This window comes from Monodelphis domestica, chromosome 3 (assembly GCF_027887165.1).
Source record: "Monodelphis domestica isolate mMonDom1 chromosome 3, mMonDom1.pri, whole genome shotgun sequence".
NCBI lineage: Eukaryota > Metazoa > Chordata > Mammalia > Didelphimorphia > Didelphidae > Monodelphis > Monodelphis domestica.
Window position 1 is genome coordinate 386,301,642 of NC_077229.1, and position 19,888 is coordinate 386,321,529.

At 36.0% G+C, this 19,888-nt stretch overlaps 1 protein-coding gene across 1 annotated transcript in view; it reads right to left on the reverse strand.

Annotated features, from left to right (window-relative positions):
* ADCY2 (adenylate cyclase 2) overlaps positions 1-19,888 on the reverse strand; it is a 580,155-nt gene that overhangs the window by 268,265 nt on the left and 292,002 nt on the right. The window contains 1 exon segment of the mRNA XM_001363655.5: positions 2,528-2,677. Coding sequence (XP_001363692.2) covers positions 2,528-2,677 — 150 coding nt within the window.

Genomic DNA, 19,888 nt, shown 5'->3' on the forward strand with positions numbered 1-19,888 from the left:
ATCCTCTTATGAGGGTCTCTGATTCTACAATTTTAACCTATTTGTTGCACCTATACCTATACCACCATACCACTATACCACTATACCACCTATACCACTCAGATTATTCTTTGTTGAAGAAGAGTAGAGAAAGAGAGAAGATAATATAGGAATCCTAGGCCATGGTCAGGTCAGAATTTGCTTGCCCCTCTGCTCTGCCAATCAATGTCCTTCTTTTACCTCAATATTCTGGGTAGTGCTCACCACTAGTTTTGCCAGAGTCCACCTGTTTTTAGCCACTCACTCCAGCAAGCTTCATGCCTTCTTGCCTTCCAAATCTCCCCCTCCATGTACTTGCTATTAAGGAATAATTATCTTAGCTACAAATTTATTTATTTCTCCCCTAAATATACAGCTATGTGAATGCATAGTGCAGTCAGTGGTATGGGAATTACAAAGCTAACAGAACACATGGTCCATGCTCTGGAGTCCATTATGTTGTAAAGGAGAAATTTATCATCTGACAGTTTCTCAACACTCAATTATGCATACTGTCAGAGCAGACTATTAACAGAATATAAGACTACTACTATTTTACTGCTATTCTCTTTTCTGCCACCATTTAGACAGGACTACTTACCTAAGGCAGCACAGTATAATGGAAATGAAAAAAAAGCAGCTGACATAGTCAGGACAGAATTCCATTCCATTTACCATTTACAACCCTTTCTAAGTAAGTTAGGTAATTCTCAGGGAAGTAATATAACTTAATAATAATAGCTATAGCATCTTCCTCCCATGGTTATTGTCAAGATCAAATTGAGTAAGTGATATAATGTACTTGGTAAACTTTAGAGCACTTTAAAATAATGGATCCATCATTCCTAGGTCATCTTCTATTCATTAATTCCTTCTTTATGACCACTATCTAGGTGACTTTTCCCTCTATCAACTTCATGCTAACAAATAATCAGAACCTGGAGTGAGAAGTAATCAGGGCTTCTCCTTAGGAAGCAGAATCTTAGGAAGAATGGCATTAGAGGCCAGACCAAGAGAAGGGCAGGCATTGAGCAAGGTATTGACTGTGGATAGAAGGTACAAGATCACCTATCCAGAATTAGGAGGGTGTACAGAAGCTAGGCAAACTAAATGCTTCATTTTATATAATGAGAGATCATGGGACCAGACCTTTTTTTCCCCCCTTTCCCCCTTCCCCTAGTACCTTCCCAATCCTGAAACAGAAACTGCCACAATAGTAAAACCTGGCAGTACACCAAGACTTCTCTGTCAGGTCTAGTGTAGGATTTCAACTTAATATCCAATACTCCACGTATTATATTTTATAAGATTTATTAATAATCACTTGAAGTAGTAGAAAGAAAAAAAAAAACCTTTGGTAAAGTGAGGCTTTCCAGACCTCCCACGCCAGGAAGAGAGAGAAAAGAGGTAGAGTTATCTAACTCCCCAATATGAAAGCCCACAAGGTGGGAATGAAAGAGGAAAGGGATGCTGGGAGATGTAATTCAAAGGCACAACAATTTCATTTATACACCAGACAAATGACCTCTTGAAGCACTGACCATCAGGCATGAAAACTTTCCACCCATAGAGACCAAGGTTCTCAGTCCCCTTAGGGCCATCCAATGAGCTTCTCCCAAGTACCCCAACTTTGCCCAATAGAGACAATCCTGATTATCTCATCCCAGACCACCACCCTATAAAAGATTGCCCCTTTTCCACCCAGGTGGAGACCCCTAGCCTCCACCACCACACTTCTTATCCCACAATAAAGCTTTGGTATATTACTCAATTTCTCATCTCATTAGTCTCAGGTTGGAACTATGTCAGTCAGGTCTGACACATATGATGAAATTAAGGGCCAGGGAGCTTACTTGGAAGAAGAACTCAGTCATATTTTCTTTGTATCCCACTTTCTAGATGGGCAGAGCTGGATACACTTTTAGGCAACCAATAAATATTCGTTGGTTGATTTGTGTTAAGCGTGTGGTGAATAAGGAACTGACATTTCCTTTCTAGACTATGCTCCAGACTTCCTTTATCATTCAGTCAGAGCCTTACTTCAGTCCTGGAATTCAGAGACTAGAAGTGTCCTCTTTTCCTGCTTCCTCTTCCTCTGATTCTATAGCTCTTTCCATAACTTCCAATCTTTACTCAGGACTTTCTTCACCACCCACTCAAGCTGAGTACCTTGGTTTCCTTCCTTTTCAGCTTTTTTTAATCTTTCTCCATTAGAATGAAAAAATTCCAGAGGGCAGGGACTGTCTTTCTTCTTACTTGAATTAGTATTGCTAGTAGGTGTTATATTTTTAATACATTCTTGTTGATGGATTGTACATGATTGAAAACTCCTTTGACGGGTGGCCCCTCTGCCACTTTGTAATTCCAGCAGTGCTGTGTATAGGACACATATACCAATGAGTATGGCGCTAACTCACTGGACTGCTCATCCTTTATACTTAGAATGACCACACTGATTCAATGCCAATGAGATTACTAATAGAGGTGTGAGAATAAGGATGAATGTTACCTGCTGACGCTTTTCAAATTCCAACTTGATTCTGGACTTGATGCAATTACAAGTGTCCTGATATGTCTGCTGTAGAGCCAATTCCATGAGATGCTTGTGGTAGGCTCCTACCAGGTTTCCACAGATGAAAATGATAACATTTGCTAGTATCTAAAGGAATAAAAAGAAAGACATTATGTCTAATCAATCAATACATTTAATCAATCCACAAGTTTGGAACCTCTTATGTGCAACTCACATTTAATTATCATCACCATCATCTCTAACAAGCATTCATTAAGAACCTAGTATGTTCCAAGAACTGTGCTAATTGCTGGACTTCAAAGGAAGGCAAAATTGGAAGGTAATCCTAGAAGGAAGAGATTAGTGAAAACTGGAGATCCTTTTGTAGACGATAGCATTTGAGCTGAATTTGGTAGGAACGTGGGGGTACCAACAAGATGAACATTTTAAACACGAGGAGAAGGCATGGAGTAAGAAAAAAGACTGGCCTATGTCAAGAAGGACAATGTAGCTGGATTGCACAGGATATAGAGTAAGAAGAAAAGAATGAGCATAGACAAAGTACCTCTTTTGTGCTAGGTACTGTGTAAAGACTTTACAAATATTATCTCACTTAATTCTCGCCACAACTCTAAAGTTAGATGCTATTATTTTCCTCATTTTTAGATGAGGAAACTGAGGCAGAGAAAGTATAAGTGCTTGCCCAGAGCTAGCAAGTACTTTAGGCTAGGTTTGAATTCAGGTCTTTCTGACTTTAGGACCAATCTTCCACTTAGCTGTCCAGCCAACTGGAAAGGTAGGAAGAGACCAGTTTGTAAGTGACTAGAAAAGGATCTATCTCCATCAAAGATCACCAAGAGATTAACACTGTATTTTTGATTCATGTCACTTCTGTTCTTATTGCTAAAAGTTTGCTCTTTTGCTTGGTGACTTCAATATTCTTCAGAAGTTGCTAGTGTCTGTAAACAGTATTTGTAGAGGGGCACTTGCACTGATGCTTCTTTGTTTACTATTACAATTATTTTGACAACCCTTTGAACTAGTAAGAATCTTCTAGATGACTATAAAAGAATACCAGCTAGCAGTTAAAAAAAATAAAGCATATATATCTGAAAACAGAAGTATCAACACAATTGGATAAATTAGTGCTCACTGTTAGCTGATGAACAGAGTAAAAAGTGGAAAGTCCTGGGCAAGGAATAATATTCTATTTTTGTCTCTTCCTTTAAATAGTCATTTGACCTTGGGCAAATTACCAGTTTTCTGGGCCTCAGTTTTCTCATCTATGTAATGAAGGCACTGAATTTAGTGATCTCTAAGGTCTGTTTCAAGTATAAAAATTTTAAAGGACCTTGGACAAATCCTTTAATCATTCCAGGTTTCTAGTTCCCTATCAATAAAATAGGGGACTGTACTAGATTGTCTCTGAGGTTCCATACAACTCTGAAAATCCTTTGAACATAAATCAGCCTACTTGCTGCCTGTCACATAATGCCTGCAGTTGCAGTCAAAATAATAAGTCCTGTTGAACTCCCTGACCACCTATTTTTAAGAGATTTGTATCTCTGTAAAGAGGAATTCAGTTTCAGTTCTCTGATGTACAGAGTTAATTAGATGCTGGCATCCTTTGCTGCTGTGAAGTGACAGCCCTTAGTACTAATAACACTGTGAGCTTTGTTAGTATGGAGCCCTTTGTAGAACAGTAGCATAAGGTAGCAAGGCGATGAAAGGAGTGAATACCAAAACAAGAGGCAGCCTTTATATCACACCCACCTTCTTGCCCTAATTACAAAATACTCAACCTCACTGTTATTAAATGTTATGAAAAACAATAATACAAGTTCTCCAGGAAAGAGGTGAATTTTTGCCCCCATCCAGAGCATAGATCATTAAACTGAATTTAAATAAATTAAGAAATAAGTTTCTATAAAATCAGAATTAAGATGAAAAGAATCTATCATAGAAACCTACCTGGTGCTTACCAAAATGAAATATGATTAGGGATACCATAGAGCCCTATTTAAATAGGAACAACCATCATACATGACAAAGATATGATTAAAATGAAAAGGGTAAGGCATAAATTATTTTGGGGGTCTGTTGATAGGGAATAATTCATCATCAAATGAGAGAGATGATCACAAAAGATAAAATGAATGGTTTTATTTGCATCAAATTAAAAAAGATTTTGCATGAACAAAATCAATAAAAACTAAAATTAGTAAGGAAATAGGGACTAAGGAAAATTCTGGCTAGTTTCTCCAATAAAGGTCTTATTTGCCATATATTTAAGGAAAAGATCAACATTTATAAGAGTAAGAAACATTTCACAACTAATAAATGATCAAAGGATATAAACAGGTATTTTTTAAAGGAAGAAATACAAGCTATAAACAAATGTATGAAAAACAATTTCTAATTGATTTTTGGAGATGAAAGTAACACTGAGGTTCTATTTCATACCCATCAGACTGACAAAATTAATAAAAAATGAAAAATAACAAATCCTGGAAAGGCTATGAGACAATAGGCACCTTAAAGAACTGTTGGTAGGCTATCTAAGTTGGTCTAATTAGTCTGGAAAGCAATTTGGAACTATCTTCCCAAATTCACTAAACTGTTTATGCCCTTTATACCCATTGATATAACTATTTTGATACATAAATTTCATGAAAACATATTATTCCATAAAATATATCATGTTATTATTTCTGAAAAAATGCAACCTGGGAAGATTTGTATGAATTTATAGCAGAATAAGTAGAATCAGAAAATAATTTAATTAATAACAATAGTAAAGTAACAAATTTAAAATGACTTAAAAACTCTGATTAAAACAGTGATCAACAGTGATGCCAGAGGTCTGATGAATCATGCTTCCTGTACTCTGGAAAAGTAATGAGCTATAGGTGCAGAATAAAATTTATGTTTGGACATGGCCAATGTGGTAATTTCCTATTTGAGTCTATATGTTGGCTCCAAGTTTTGTTTTCTTTTTTGTTTCTAATGGGAGGGGAAAATACATTTTTGTTAGTTGAAAATAAAATAATAAAAAGAATAAACTACTGTCTTAAGTAATTGAGGAGGCTGCTTTATTTTTAATCACTTATTAGTGATTAAATTAGTAATTAATGATAATTGGCACAAGTTGAATAAGATTTGAGCCAGGATGCTGACATTGTAGAGGACACCACACTTCTACCCCAGATGATCAAATGGTTCAGAGTAGATACAACCTGAGGATTAGTCATTGTGGCACTGCTCTACTTTGGATTCATCTTTTCCTCAAACTTCTTTCCTGGGGTATGACTTGTGCTCGTGGTTCAAATATATTTAGTGCCACTGCTACCACCCTATAACTATTTTTGCCTCAATTGAAATAATTTGTAGGCATGGTGTTGCTTTCATGTTAAATATATATCTATATTTCATTTATGTAAATGCAAAACTTTTTATATACAATACACACACATACACACATATATAAGTATATGCACACAGGGAGGTAGCTGTGACTCAGAGTATAGTGCTAGGCTTCCATTTAGGAAGACCTGAGTTCAAATTCACCCCCAGACACTTAAAAAAAAATCCTTACCTTCTGCCTTAAAATCAATACTGTGTATTGGTTCCAAGGCAGAAGAGTGGTATGGGCTAGGCAATAGGGGTTACGTGACTTGCCCAGGGTCACACAGCTAGGTCTGAGGTCAGATTTGAACCTGGGACCTCCTGTCTCTAGGCCTGGCTCTCAATCCACTGAGCTACACAGCTGCCCCCTTCAGACATTTTTAAACTATTTGACCTTGGGCAAGTTACTTAACCTTTGATTGCCTGACATTGGACCCACTGGAGAAATAACTGGCAAACCTCTCCAATATTCTTGCCAATAAAACTCCTTAGACAGCTATGGTCCATGGGTCATGAAGAATTGGATATATCTGAACAACAATATATGCACAGATAATAAATTGTACCTATATTATACATAGATGCATATGTGCTATTGTTACAAATGGATACCCATATACTTTAAAAGATAATAATTAATAGCATTTATCAAGCATTTAATTAATACGGTACTGGTGATACAAAGACAAAAATTAAGCAGTCTATGTGCTAAGGGACCTTACATTTTATTGGAGGAAAGTCATAGAAAGTTGAAATCATTCATATTTTTTTCAAAGAAAGACATTTTAGATAAAGTCAGCTAAATCTTCAGTACTGTAGAAAGAAGACTGACTCTGGTGTAAGAGGACATGCTACTTCTGATCCTTGTAATTCTTGTGATCTTGTGAAGTCAACTCTCCTGGGCTTTAGTTTCCCCTGAAATGGGGTATTGAAGTAGAGAGCCTCTAAGATCTTTTCTAGCTTGGCATTTATGACCTTCTAATCCTAGTATCTCAAAAGTAAACTAATTTAAATGTTTTGAATTTTTTTTCAAGTAGTAAAATTATACAAGTTTGAAGTGCTCCCTTAACATTTCCCAATCTTGAAGCATTTTCAAGGTTAACATAATTGACACATTTAACTGTGCAAATATGTAATAATATTTAATTTTGACCATTTCCTATTTAAATAGGTATATTAATGATAAAATAGTATGTTTGAATGCCAAAAAATGGCAGGGAATTCTAAAACGAATTTCCTCATGTCCGGTAGAATTTAAGCTCCCCGAGAGCTTATGAAAGAACTTTTTTTTTGGATCCCCACTGCCTAGTGTAGAGACTTGTACATAACAGAAACTTAAAAATATTTCCTGAGTTGAGTTGAATATTTCAAAATTGATTTTTGTTTTCTTCTTTAGGAAGAATCAACATAAGAAGCAGTAAATATTTATTAAACACCTAGGGAATTAAGGAGACTATATTAGACTTTGGAGAAGAAACAAAGTTTAGATGAGATGAAGTTTTTACTCTCCAGAAGGTTGACATTTAATAGAGAGATTGAAAACAAAAACAAATATGTACAATGAGTTTCTGAAGTACAAGAGGAGAGCCAACTTCTCCACAACTTTCAGTGAAAAAATAATATGTAATCATTTAAAATGTTTCTTCATTGGCCATCTGATCAGCCTAGCAGTTGTGCATGGTATGGATTGACCCAATCAGAATCAGCCTTTAACTTCTAGTCTCCTGGAAACCCTAAATCCATCTGTCATCTATCCTATTTTACCATGCCTGTAGTCATGCCACATTGGCATTATGTAATCTCTTCCCACAGGAACAGACAGAGCATAATTAAGTATAGATAGTGTTTTAATCTTGGCACAGGCACAATAAAAACTGTAAACAATGGACAGTAAAATATCTACCATGGAAATGTTCACTCAAACCTACCAGACCTAGACCCAGATTCTTCCTCCCCTGGAGAGTCCATGGAACTCCCTGAACCCAGTAGGTCTAGCAGAGTTACAGTTTTGATTAGTCCCTTATATCCATTCCTTCTATGATCAGGAAAGGAGTGTTGAAAATACAAAACACTTTCCCAGAAGATCTTTGTCATACCATCTAGTAGGGATAGGAATTAAAGAATCACAAACCACACTCTTTTTGACTCAATTTCCCTTTCTCCTACCTTGGAAAAAAACATGACAAAGGTCCTGAGAGCCAAGAATTTTGTTTTTGTTTTTTCACCATCATGTCTCCTCTCTATACCCAGTCTCAAACCTTAAGACCTTGAGTACAATTATTTTTTTAAATCTCTTACATTCTAGCTAAAAATCAATGCTGAGCGTTGAAGACAATAAGTGGCAAGGGCTAGGCAATGGGCTTTAAGGGACTTGTCCAAAGTCACAGAGGTAGGAAGTGTCTAAAGCTGGATTTTAATCCAAGACCTCCCATCTCTTTGCTTGACTCTCTGTCCACTGAGCCACCTAGCTGCCCCTTCAGTTCAAGATTCTAAAGACCAAGAGGTAGGTCCCATCCAGTCTCAGTTTCTATCTCCTTAACCTTGTTGACAGCTCCTCTCCTTTCATCCAGCACTGTCATGTTCGCTTTTCATTTTCTGTCTCCCTCTCTAGGAAGTAGCCCACCCAGGAGGAGGGAGAGAAGACCCAAGGAGAGTTGGATCCTTCATCCTACCAAGATGTCTGTTGGGGAATGTAAAGACAGTAGGACTGGGAATCCTACCTGTGGCAGTTACTAAATATGGATCTTGGGAAGTTAGCTAATGTCACTGAATCTCAGGTCCCTCATCCATAATACAGATTTCTAATGCCTCTGACAGGATTGATGTCTGTGTGTAAAATGTTTTGCAGTCTTTAAAGCTCTGTATCAATGGCAGCAGCTGTTATTTCTATATAATAAGGGCATTTGAGAATTATAAATAAGGCATAAACAGTGAGGAATGAAGTAGATAGTCATACGTAATGGGGCCAGAGGTTAACATTAATAGCCCCCAATCATACAATATTTTACACATATTGTACAATGAAAATGTTTAAATTTTATTTTGTGAGGCTATATGTATAACTTAAGATAGGACTAGCAGGACTATTGGGGGTCATTTACATGAGTTAACATAGCGATCATGGTCCTTCTGGTCTGGGAAGGATCTAGGTCATTCTAAAGGCACTCTAGGCCTGGGGATATGATTTAGTTATAAAATATGCTCCAAAGCAATTCTAAAGCCCTGCTGGCACTGAGCCCTGTTCAGACTTACCGACCTTTAGAATCAGGGTGAGTCAAGAGGCTTCTTTTCCCACAAACTCTCACTCTAGGTCTTCCCTAGCTCAGATTCACTCTATGGAGGAAATGGGGAAGACTTTGTAGAGGACATTATTTCTGTGTATCTGAGTACCTTAAAGGACTCTGAGGAATGTCATTTGAACTTACAAATTTTCACTATTACTGTGACCATAATCATTGCACAATTCCAGCTGACATGATGCAGTACGTTTAGAGTTAAAGTAAATCGAATGAGTTGTATATTTCTATTTTTTACTGCAAAGGTCACTAGTATATACTTAACTTCTGGTCTTTTCATGATGCTTGACCTAATTTCTTTTCTTCCTGGGGACATGCAAGATTGGGCATTTGCAAAGATAATACACATGTGTTTTAAATTAAATTCATTATGTTCCCTTGCATATAGCACTGAATACATAAGTGGGAAAAATAATGTGCTGCATTAATTACAAGTTCCATTGCATTATATAAAGTAGATAAGTGATAAAAGATGCTGCAGTGTCTGAGTCCTTACACCACAGGACTTGGGCCACAAGTTTTTAAAATAAAATAAAGCATACATTAAATATCCAAATATGGCAACATATATCACAGGTGAAATGTCAAGCAAAGGTGAAATGGAAAGAAAAGAGACTTTAAGGAACCTATTGATCAAGAGTGCTCCATTGCAGAAACAACAATCAGGGCTCAAATAAAAGAAAACTCTTGTTTGAGATGAAAAAATTAGCAGGTAGAAATCTTCTGGACTGATCTGACAAACAGAGCTCCAGGGCATCCCAATCCCAGCTGCTATTTCAATAGAGATTTTTGCAGACATACCATAGACCTACTCTCATGAACTAAACTTGATTTCTTGCCTAGACTTCTTGCTTTCTCTTCTTTATCATATCATTAATTACTGATGGAGACAACACACTCTAGCTGATAACGATTATGGATGACATATGTCAAAATTAACTCCTGAGTTGACAATTCATGGAAATTGCAGGTGGGGAAAAGAAGGTGGCTCTGCGACAATAAAGCCAGACTGGTTTGGATGATGTTTGTGTTAAGTAGCAGGAAACTTGGATTTGTAATGTGAGAAGCAATTGGCATCCTACTAGGAAAGTCAATAGAAATAATAACAATAATGATTATTGTAGATTAGAGCACTTTTCTCTACATGTCTACACTACATTTATTTCCTATGGCAAGGACCTTTTTGAATATTTTACATATTGGTAAGTATCCAGTTGCCTTTGAGTTAGGATAATGAAGAAACCAGGTATATAGCACAATAGTATCTCTGTGGTCATGAAGACATATTGCCAGGGGAGACAGGAAAAGACCTCATTTGCTCCTACATAAAATCATAGTAGAATTGATGTTTATAGAATGATTATGTTCTGAGTTATCTTTTTGATCTACATAACACCATTGTAAAGGAGGATGAGGAGTAAATGAGAAGAATGAGGAGTTTCAGTGGAGGTTACAAAGGGAAAAAAAATGAGGCTTAATGCAAGGCACATGCTCCTTTCAATTTGGCCTCTCTAAAAGTGGAATGGGCATTCTCAGGAGGCAGTGAACATTGAAGTAACACTTCTCTGGTATTTTGTAGTGTCGCTTCTTTGTGTGATATGTGCTGGAGCAGATGACATTCTTACTTTGGGAATTATAGGCAGCTCAGTCTTATAAATAAGGAAGTTCAAAGTTTTATTCAAGATTGTGCTGCTAAGAAGTCACTATTGTTTACACTAAAACTCTAGCTTTCTGTTTACTAATCCACATCATTGTGGTTCAGTCCTTTTGTTCACTGTCAGATTCCCCATTAGGGGTTTTCTTGGCAAAGATAATGGAGTCGTTTGCCATTTCTTCTTCAGCTCATTTTACAGATGAGGAAACTGAGGCAAAAAGGATTTTGTGACTTGCCCACAGTCACACCACTAGTAAGTGTCTGAGGCTGGATCTGAACTCAGGAAGATTAATTTTCTAGCTTCAGGCGCAGCTGCTCATAATAAACCCATAGTCTTTTGCTCTAGAAACCAGTTATCCTCCACACAGTGGATACTGTTTTAGTTGCTAAATGCCATGAAGATTGAGTTGAGGATTTTGGTTTTCATACAGCTAAAAGCCATGTAGACTGAGTTGAGGCTTTTGTATTTCAAATTTTTAAACAAGATTTCCACCAAAATTTAAGCCTTTCAGACACAACTCCTCTTCAAAAATAAAAAGGCTGAATTAACCTTGCAGGGATCCAGACCTGGAATTCTTACCTTACAGGTAAGATGGGACTAATTAATCATGTCTCTTCTCAAAAACCAACAAAATATATTAGGAGAGAGGATAATATCTCTCTACTTAACATATTGTCATTTCATAAGAACCCACAGAAGGAAGAGGTAACACTGAGAAAGCTGCTAATGCTCCCTTTTGTAAAGATGATTCAGGTTTAAGGACACAGCTCCAGAGAGAGAAAAACAAGGACCTATTAAGGTAGAGTAGACACTGATATAGTAGATATTCTGGTACTATTTTTACATATATAAATGAATGAAGCACAGCATTGTGCTCAGTAATTTACATAGAATTCCTCAGGGGACTCTCAAAACCCTGTAATGTAGGTGCTATTAAAATCACATTTTATAGATGAGGAAACTGAGGCAAGTAGAATTTAAATGATTTGCCTGGGGTCACCCAGGAAGTGTTTGATACCAGATTTGAATTCAGGTCTCCCTGAATCTAGAACTAGAACTCTATCCACTCTGTCACCTCTGCCTATTTCTACCAGGCACACACATCGGAAAAGCAAGAGAACCATTGCTATCAAATTGCTCACCATCAAATATCAGAGATAACACACTCCTGTTTGCCTAGAGGTTGTGGCTGTTCTGAAATTGAGGCAGAGGGTGAGGAGGAAGAAAGATCCCCTTTCAATATTTTCTTGTAACAGTTTGTTTTGTCAAACATTTTCTAGGTGCCAGGTACTATGAAAAAGTCTCTATCCTCAAGTAGTATATATTCTATCAAGGAATATAATGTTTGTACATGCAATTATATGCAAAATATATACAGGACCAGGGTGGGAGGTGGAAGATGCAGAGAGATGTCTCAATGGATTGAGAGCAAGTGTAATAAAGAAGCAGACTGACTGGAAACTATTACTTCTTGAATTAGAGAGGATAAACTGAGTGGAACCTGTTTCTTGAACTGAAGAGAAATTGAGGGGAAGCTGTTACTTCACAATGACTGTTTTTCTCTGACTGGCTGTGACTAGAGAAGCTGCTACAGGGACCTGAGGCTGCTTAATGGTAATGGAGGTAGAACAGAAATGCTGGGGAACAGGGATGCCACCACATACAGGGAGATGCTGGTACACAGGGGACACTGCTTATAAGGGACTGCCCAGGGGTTTACTCTGGAGTTTGCCTATTGATCCCAAACGATGGTTGATCTATTTCCTAACCTCCTTCCTCCCTCACTCCCTCCTCCAACCCTCTTCCTCCTGCCACCCTTCTCCTCCCAATTTTCCCTCCCCCCTGAGTGAATTATAAAATGCTCTAAATTTCTTTTTTCAGGTAAGGGGTTTATTGGGATAACAGGATGGGAAACTGAGGTAAGAGGGGTAAGGAAATCCCTAATCTAAATGAGATAATTTAGAAAGGTTTGAAGGAGTATTCCAGTCACAAACTGTGACTCTGAGACAGGGAGATGGAGGACAATGGCTTTTAAAGATCTTCTTTCTTCTTCAGCTAGGTTTCTCCTTCTTGTTAATTTCAACTGTCCAAAGTCAGAGAACTTCAAGTAACCAAGTCAGCCCCACCAGAGTCCAAAAGCCAAGTCAAACCTCAAGGGAAAGAAGTGACTTGCAGTCCCAGATACAGAGACCCCTCCTCAGCTCCAACTTCCCAGAGCCAGAGAGAGAGACCGAGTTCAAAAGCCCCTCCCCTGTCAGCTCAAACACCAACACCTGGGACATTCTTCATATCTCTATCACAGAAGCCCTAGAGATAGGGGGTCCTGGGTTCATATCTGGCCTCAAACACTTCCTAGCTGTGTGACCCTGGACAAGTCTCTTAAGCCCCATTGCCTAGTCCTTACACATTAATTCATTTTAAAAAAAATTATTCATTTATTTTTGAAATTTCTATTTAATTAATCAATTTGGAATATTTTTCCATAGTTACAAGATTCATGTTCTTTCTCTCCCCTCCTCCTACCCCTCTCCTATAGCTGACACGCAATTTCACTGGGTTTTACATCACAGAATTGATTCTAAGACAGAAGGTAAAGAGTTTAGAATCTCTCTCTCTCTCTCTCTCTCTCTCTCTCTCTCCCTCTCTCTCTCCCTCTCTCTTTCTATATATATACATATATATATCCTTGAGCATAAAACTTTTAGTCTACACACACACACACGCACACACACGCGCGCACATATATATATATACATATATATATGATAAATACATGGACTTTTTTGGAGGGGGAAACAAAAACAGCTGTTGAGATCAGGAAAAATGAATGAGATAGGACACTTTTATCTCTTTTTTTTTAAAAGAATACTATTGCAGAAGTTTTAATGTTTAAAAATTTGATCCAAAGGAAAGTCTAGGTTGCACAGTTGATTGGGTATTGAACATGAAGTCATAAAGTCCTAAATTCAGTCTAAGCCTGGGCAAGTCATTTAATTCTACCCTCAGTTTTTCCATCTGGAAAACGAGCATAATAATAGTACCTATCTTCCAGGGATGGTATGATGATAAAATGATATATTTTTAAAGCACTTTGCAAATCTTAAAGCACTCTCTAAAAGTTAGCTAATATTATTGTTGTTATTTATTGGTTGGTTGCTATTATACACAAAAAGGAAGTTAGCAAACATTCCTTTTAAAATGTAATATACTAATGGTTATCTTTTGGAAATTGAATAGCGAAATCACGACGTTATTAAATACTCCCACCATTTGCCATTAAGGAAAAAGTTGATAACAAAGAAAATATAGGGAATAGGTTTGACTGGGACTAAAAGTGTTATGCTCAGATAAGTTATATTATGAGGCAACAGATTTCTGTTATTACAATGGATTATTAATATCGTATAGGAGAGTAACTTTGTTTGTTTTGTGCCATTATATAACGTTATAAGAGATCAGAAGCTAAGGCCTTGACCTTGTATTTGTGGAAGCAAAAGCCCTCTAACTTCCCAGCACCAGTAGCTTCTTGGCTACCATTTAGTTTTCCTGAAAGCAAGAGCTTGTTTGCCTTCATCTTTCTATCTCCAGGACCTTGCACAGCACTTGCACATAAAAGAATAATAATAAATGATTGCTTAAAGCCTTATCGCCAAATCTTCTAGAAATGCATTTTACTATGTAAACAAGGAAGAGTTGAATCTCATTAATTTTAACTGTTCTAATTTGGAATTTGGAATGGTGAGAACCAATACTAGGCTGAAAGGTATCCTCTTATTCTAAGTCAGTAAAGGGTTTGCTAAATAAATTGTCAATAGAAGTAAAAAAAAATGAAATAATATTTAAATAGTTTATTTCCACTGACTCTAAGAACTTTTGAATATTTAAGAAATATAAAAAATACTTAACTGCTTAATAAATGCTTTATCTGTCTCTATGTAATTAAAAATATTTCATTGAAGCAAATCTCTTAAGGACCTATACTAAGTAATCATTTGTTAACATGAAATGAGTGATTACAATGAATTAAAAAAAGGCTATATTGTGTTTTTCTCCCCTTAAACATTTCCCAAGATACCATCCCCCCAACTTCTCTTACAAACAAAAAAACTGTAGAAAGATCAATCCAACCAAATGACAAACTGAGAATCTATGTTAATTTCCACATTTCTACTCTCCCATTTTCTTGCAAGAGAGGGGAAATGCATTTTTTCACATCTTTTCTGGGATTAATATGGGTCATTGCAATACCACAAAATTTACACTATGACTATAAAAGCTCATTAAAAAATAAACAATGTAGATAATGCCTGGAACATAATAAATGTTTTACAAATGTTTATTGACTAACTGCCTTTAATTAAAAGAGGCTGCTCTCCTCTGATTAGCCTTGATGCTTGAGCTTTAATATGTACCAGAGAATGAAAATGCTTTTTTTTTTCCCTGAATTTAGCTCCCTGAGAGGACTACGAATATTTCCATGACTTTAGAATAATTTCCCAAGCAAGCATTCAAATAAGATTGCACCCACTCTAAATAGTTACATGAGATTTGAAATCTTCAGAAATATAAAAATTGCTAATTAAATTGTAATTTATTTACAGCTTTTGATAAACTATGCTATTTTTAGATTGTATTACTAAGTATGCATTAAAAATAGAGAAGAGTCACTCAATTAAAGATGTTTGAATTTAAGAGGGCTAAAAATAATGGGATAAATGGCAGGTTTTAAGCAGAAGAAGCCAGGGCCACTTGCTAAGACTAAAATAGAAACAATTCATATATTGCTCATGTGATCCAATATAGTGATTACTGAGATTATGCAATTCATTAAAAATAACAAAATGAAATTATACTTTGAAAAAAATGAAAAATAATGAATCTGAGAATAAGAAAAGAAAAAAAACTTTAGTTTATATTCTCACTAATCTGACTTTTAGGGTACTACCTCCATGATCTGGCTTAAATTTACCTTTCAAGACTTATCACATTATTTTCTTTCAAGTATCCTACATTTCAGCCAGTTGGACTATCAGTTGTTTACTGAAATTGGCATGCTATCTCCTCTTCCCTATTTGATTTAACAATCAATATATTGTGGATATCAGGAGTGAGATCTTCTTCATGTTTCAGAACCCTTATGTCCATCAGAGCTTAGCTTAGGTGTCACCTTCTTTGTGAGGCATTCTCTAATGCAGTTAGCTTCCCCCTTCCTAAATTCTCCCAGTGAACTTATTCTGGAATTATCTTTTGCCCATAATATATTCTCCCTTGACTCCTACTTCTCTGTGCACTTGGACTAGTCCTTCTGTATTTATCTATCCTTGGACAAAAGATATATCAGAGGTTTAATAATACTTTTAGAATTTCGCTAAAAAGGTTGTATATTGTAATTGGAAAATTACCTTTCTTCCTAACTACACACAATTCCTAAAAAATAAGGTTTCAGAATAACTTCTGCAGGAGCTAAATGATTTATCTCATCAGGTTCTGAATTCATGTGGTGAGCCCCATCATTTTCTATCCTTCACTACTGTACACTCTTCTGAGAAATGCCAAGACATATTTTTAAACCACCAGACAAAAAAAAATTGTGCCTTCAGATTCTGACAAGAAAATTGACTTGCTGGTTAATCTCAACTACTGAAAATAACATTGGATTTGCCCTGATCATTCAGCTCATTATCTTTTTTTTTTTTTTTCACAAACTGCCAGTGATTGGAACCAGTCAAGTGCATTCAATGGACACAGTGACAGGAAGAGGTAATCTTTGCTAAACAGGGTATTGATTTTAATGGGACAGATTCATCAAAATTACCAGGAAGTCTACTACCAGGAGGAAAACTAGCATCCCTTTGGGATTCAGAGGTACTGCTCGCTTACAGCAATGCAAGGCAGCTCTTTAGTAACCTAGCAAGCTGATATTTTTATTTAGTAACTTTCTGAAATCCAGATGTATCAGTCATAGGTTTTTTTCCCCAAAAAAATAGGAATCTTAAAGAGCAAAGTTTTTGAGTAAATTAAAAGATGATGCTGATCATTCTGGCTACTCCTTCCACTACAATTTTATATTTTTACTTAAAAAAAGACATTCACATCCACACATTTTTTTCTGCAGAAATTAGCAAAATTAACTTGGAGTTAATATGGAATCCAATTTCTCCCCTGTGTCAACCTTTCAGGAGGAAGATCTAATTAGTGGTCTGCAGGTGCATTGAACATAGCTAGTGTCTAGCACCTAGCAGAGTGGTTTTGCTAATTAAACATTCTGAAGATGAGATTAATTTGCACATTATTAGAAGATATTTGTTATTACAGTTCAACTTGAGTATAGTTGAGTTTTTTTTTCTTTCTTAGTTTTTCTTTTATATCTCCAGTCTTCAATTATCTTTCTTGCTTTTGTTATTTTAAACTTGACTAAATGTACTGTCACTTTTGACTTTACACAGAAATGATTTCTAGAGATTTCACAGGCCTCTCTTCTTTCATACTTCAATTTACTAAAGTAAAAAATACACTTAAACTTGTTAGATGCTCAGTGTTAGAATCGAACCCAGATGAGGGCATGACTATTAATGCACATTACTATGGTTCATCATCTCATACTAGGTTACATGGAGAGATGGTGATTTGGGTTGCAGCTGCAATTGTTGGCTCCTTTGGCTTCCTCAGACTAATTGCAATTTCAAGACCCTTTTGCCATTGTAATTCTTACCTCTGCACTGCTTATTTCTCAAATGGCAGAGCTGACTTTTCTAATAATCAGACCAACAGCAGCAATGGAGGGGAGATAATGGAGTAGAAGATATGTGGATATTAAATATTATAACCATAGTAATTATGGATGTTATTAAAGAAAATTCAAGATATGGGTATTTGTTTCCCTGCTGATAAAAGTAATGATTACATTCTATCTCTTTACTGAGTTTCTTGATTTTTTTTCATATTTCTCACAGTTCTCTCATCATGACTTAAACCTATTTTCAAAAGATGAAACTAACAGAAATAACAATGAGATGATATGGAAAAAGGAAAGAAGTGATCTCTACAGTGCATATGTTGTTTTTCAATTGTGTTTGAATTTACATGCCCACATTTTGGGGTTTTCTTGGCAAAAATACTGGGTTGATTTTTGCCTTTTCCTTTTCCAGCTCATTTTTTTTAAACACATGAGGAACTGAGGCAAACAGGGTTAAGTAACTTGCCAGGATCACGCAGCTAATAAGTGCCTGAGGCCAGATTTGAACTCATGAAATGAATATTCCTAATTTTAAGACCAGGGCTCTATCTACTGCCCCACCTCACTGCCCTAGAGTACATATCTCTCATGTTAAAAATATGCTTGATGTTTTCACACTTTACTACAAGTCTTAGAAGGACTTGCTGAGCCCTCTAACTAATAACTTATTGAACTTCCTTTAGTGAGATTAAGTGATTTGTTAATGAACACTTAACTAAACATTCATCAAATCAAAGCCAGGATCTCCTTAGTCCATTTCTAATCTGGGGTGAACTGCTACAATAATTGTATTCCTTATAATCATAGTTATAATATGTTAATATTGCACACACCTATAGATTTTGAGCCCCTGAAGAACAGGGACTATCTTTTGCATCTTCAGAGTTTAGTACAGTGCCTGATACTTCTTAGGTATTTAGTAAATGCTAGTTGGTCACCCTCTTAAAATCTGCCTCAGTTGTCAATTTATTTATGAAATCTGCTCTGATCCCCTTCTTTGAGCTATAACAGAGGTTAGTTTATACCACTCAACTACATTTTCATTAATTATAGAATATTATAGTAAGTTTAGATTATTTTGATTTATTTCTTAGATTGTAAGATTCATGAAGGCAGTATATGTATCTAACTCTTCTTTGCATATCCTATAGTGTCTTATAATTATATGTGATTAGCAATTAAAAAAACTTTTGAGGTGAAGTAAACTCATGTCTTGGGGATTACTACTGTGCTAGAGCCCCCAGTTTTTACTGATTAGCTTGCCATAACATTTGGAATCCATTAAAGACTTTGATCTTTTCCTGAGAAATGTTCTGTTTCCAATTAGTATTCAAGAGATGCCCTAAATATCTAATTAAAATGGTTATATGAAAAGAAATTATTCTTTACAACACCTAGATGCACCCCCTGACCCCCTTGTGGATATTGTAGAGTCAGCAAATTTGAAAAAAAACATTTAAAACTATATTGTACTGTCAGGAACAAATTTCCTATTAAAACCATTGCCTACTGCTGACAAGTAATTTTCTTTGAATTAATCTTTCCAAGGTAAACTGCCAGGTGCGCTACTTATTATTTGGCGATTGTCAAAGGTCATTATCAAGGCCTATCCAATTCTACAATAAGACACTGTCATCCTAATTAGAAACTTTGTCTAGAAATGTATTACTGTTTTACTTAGACCAGTTTCTGGATCATGAGCAATGTGGTGCCATTAAAAGAACGCAGGAATTAGAATTGGGAAAATCAATTTCAAATCCATCTCTGGCTATTATTGATTGTGGGACCTTGGGGCAAATCAGTTAATCTATTCTGTACTTCAATTTCTTCATAAATAAAATTAGGGTGTCAGTTGGCCTTTAAGGTCTATGATCTATTCTTCTATCATTTTACAATGTACTTATATATTATATAGGCATTGTGTATATAATATATATGCATGTATATAGATAAATGGAAATTATCTTTACAATATACATGTGGAAAATCTATATACATTTGTTTTATAGACAATATGGAAATTATCAGTGTATAAGTATTTTTATCTGCCCATACATATACAAATGTGAATTTGTACACGAATATGCCTTTTAAAGGAGGATTTCAGGAGGGTTTCAAAACAATTCCATAATAGAACTTGAAGGAGTTACTAAAATAATGTGAAAACAAAGTAAGAAGTTCCTTGATTGATCCATTGAAATTATAGAATCTTTGGATAAGGTTAAGTGAGGCATCCTGGGAATATCCAGGAACTGACTTTGAGGTT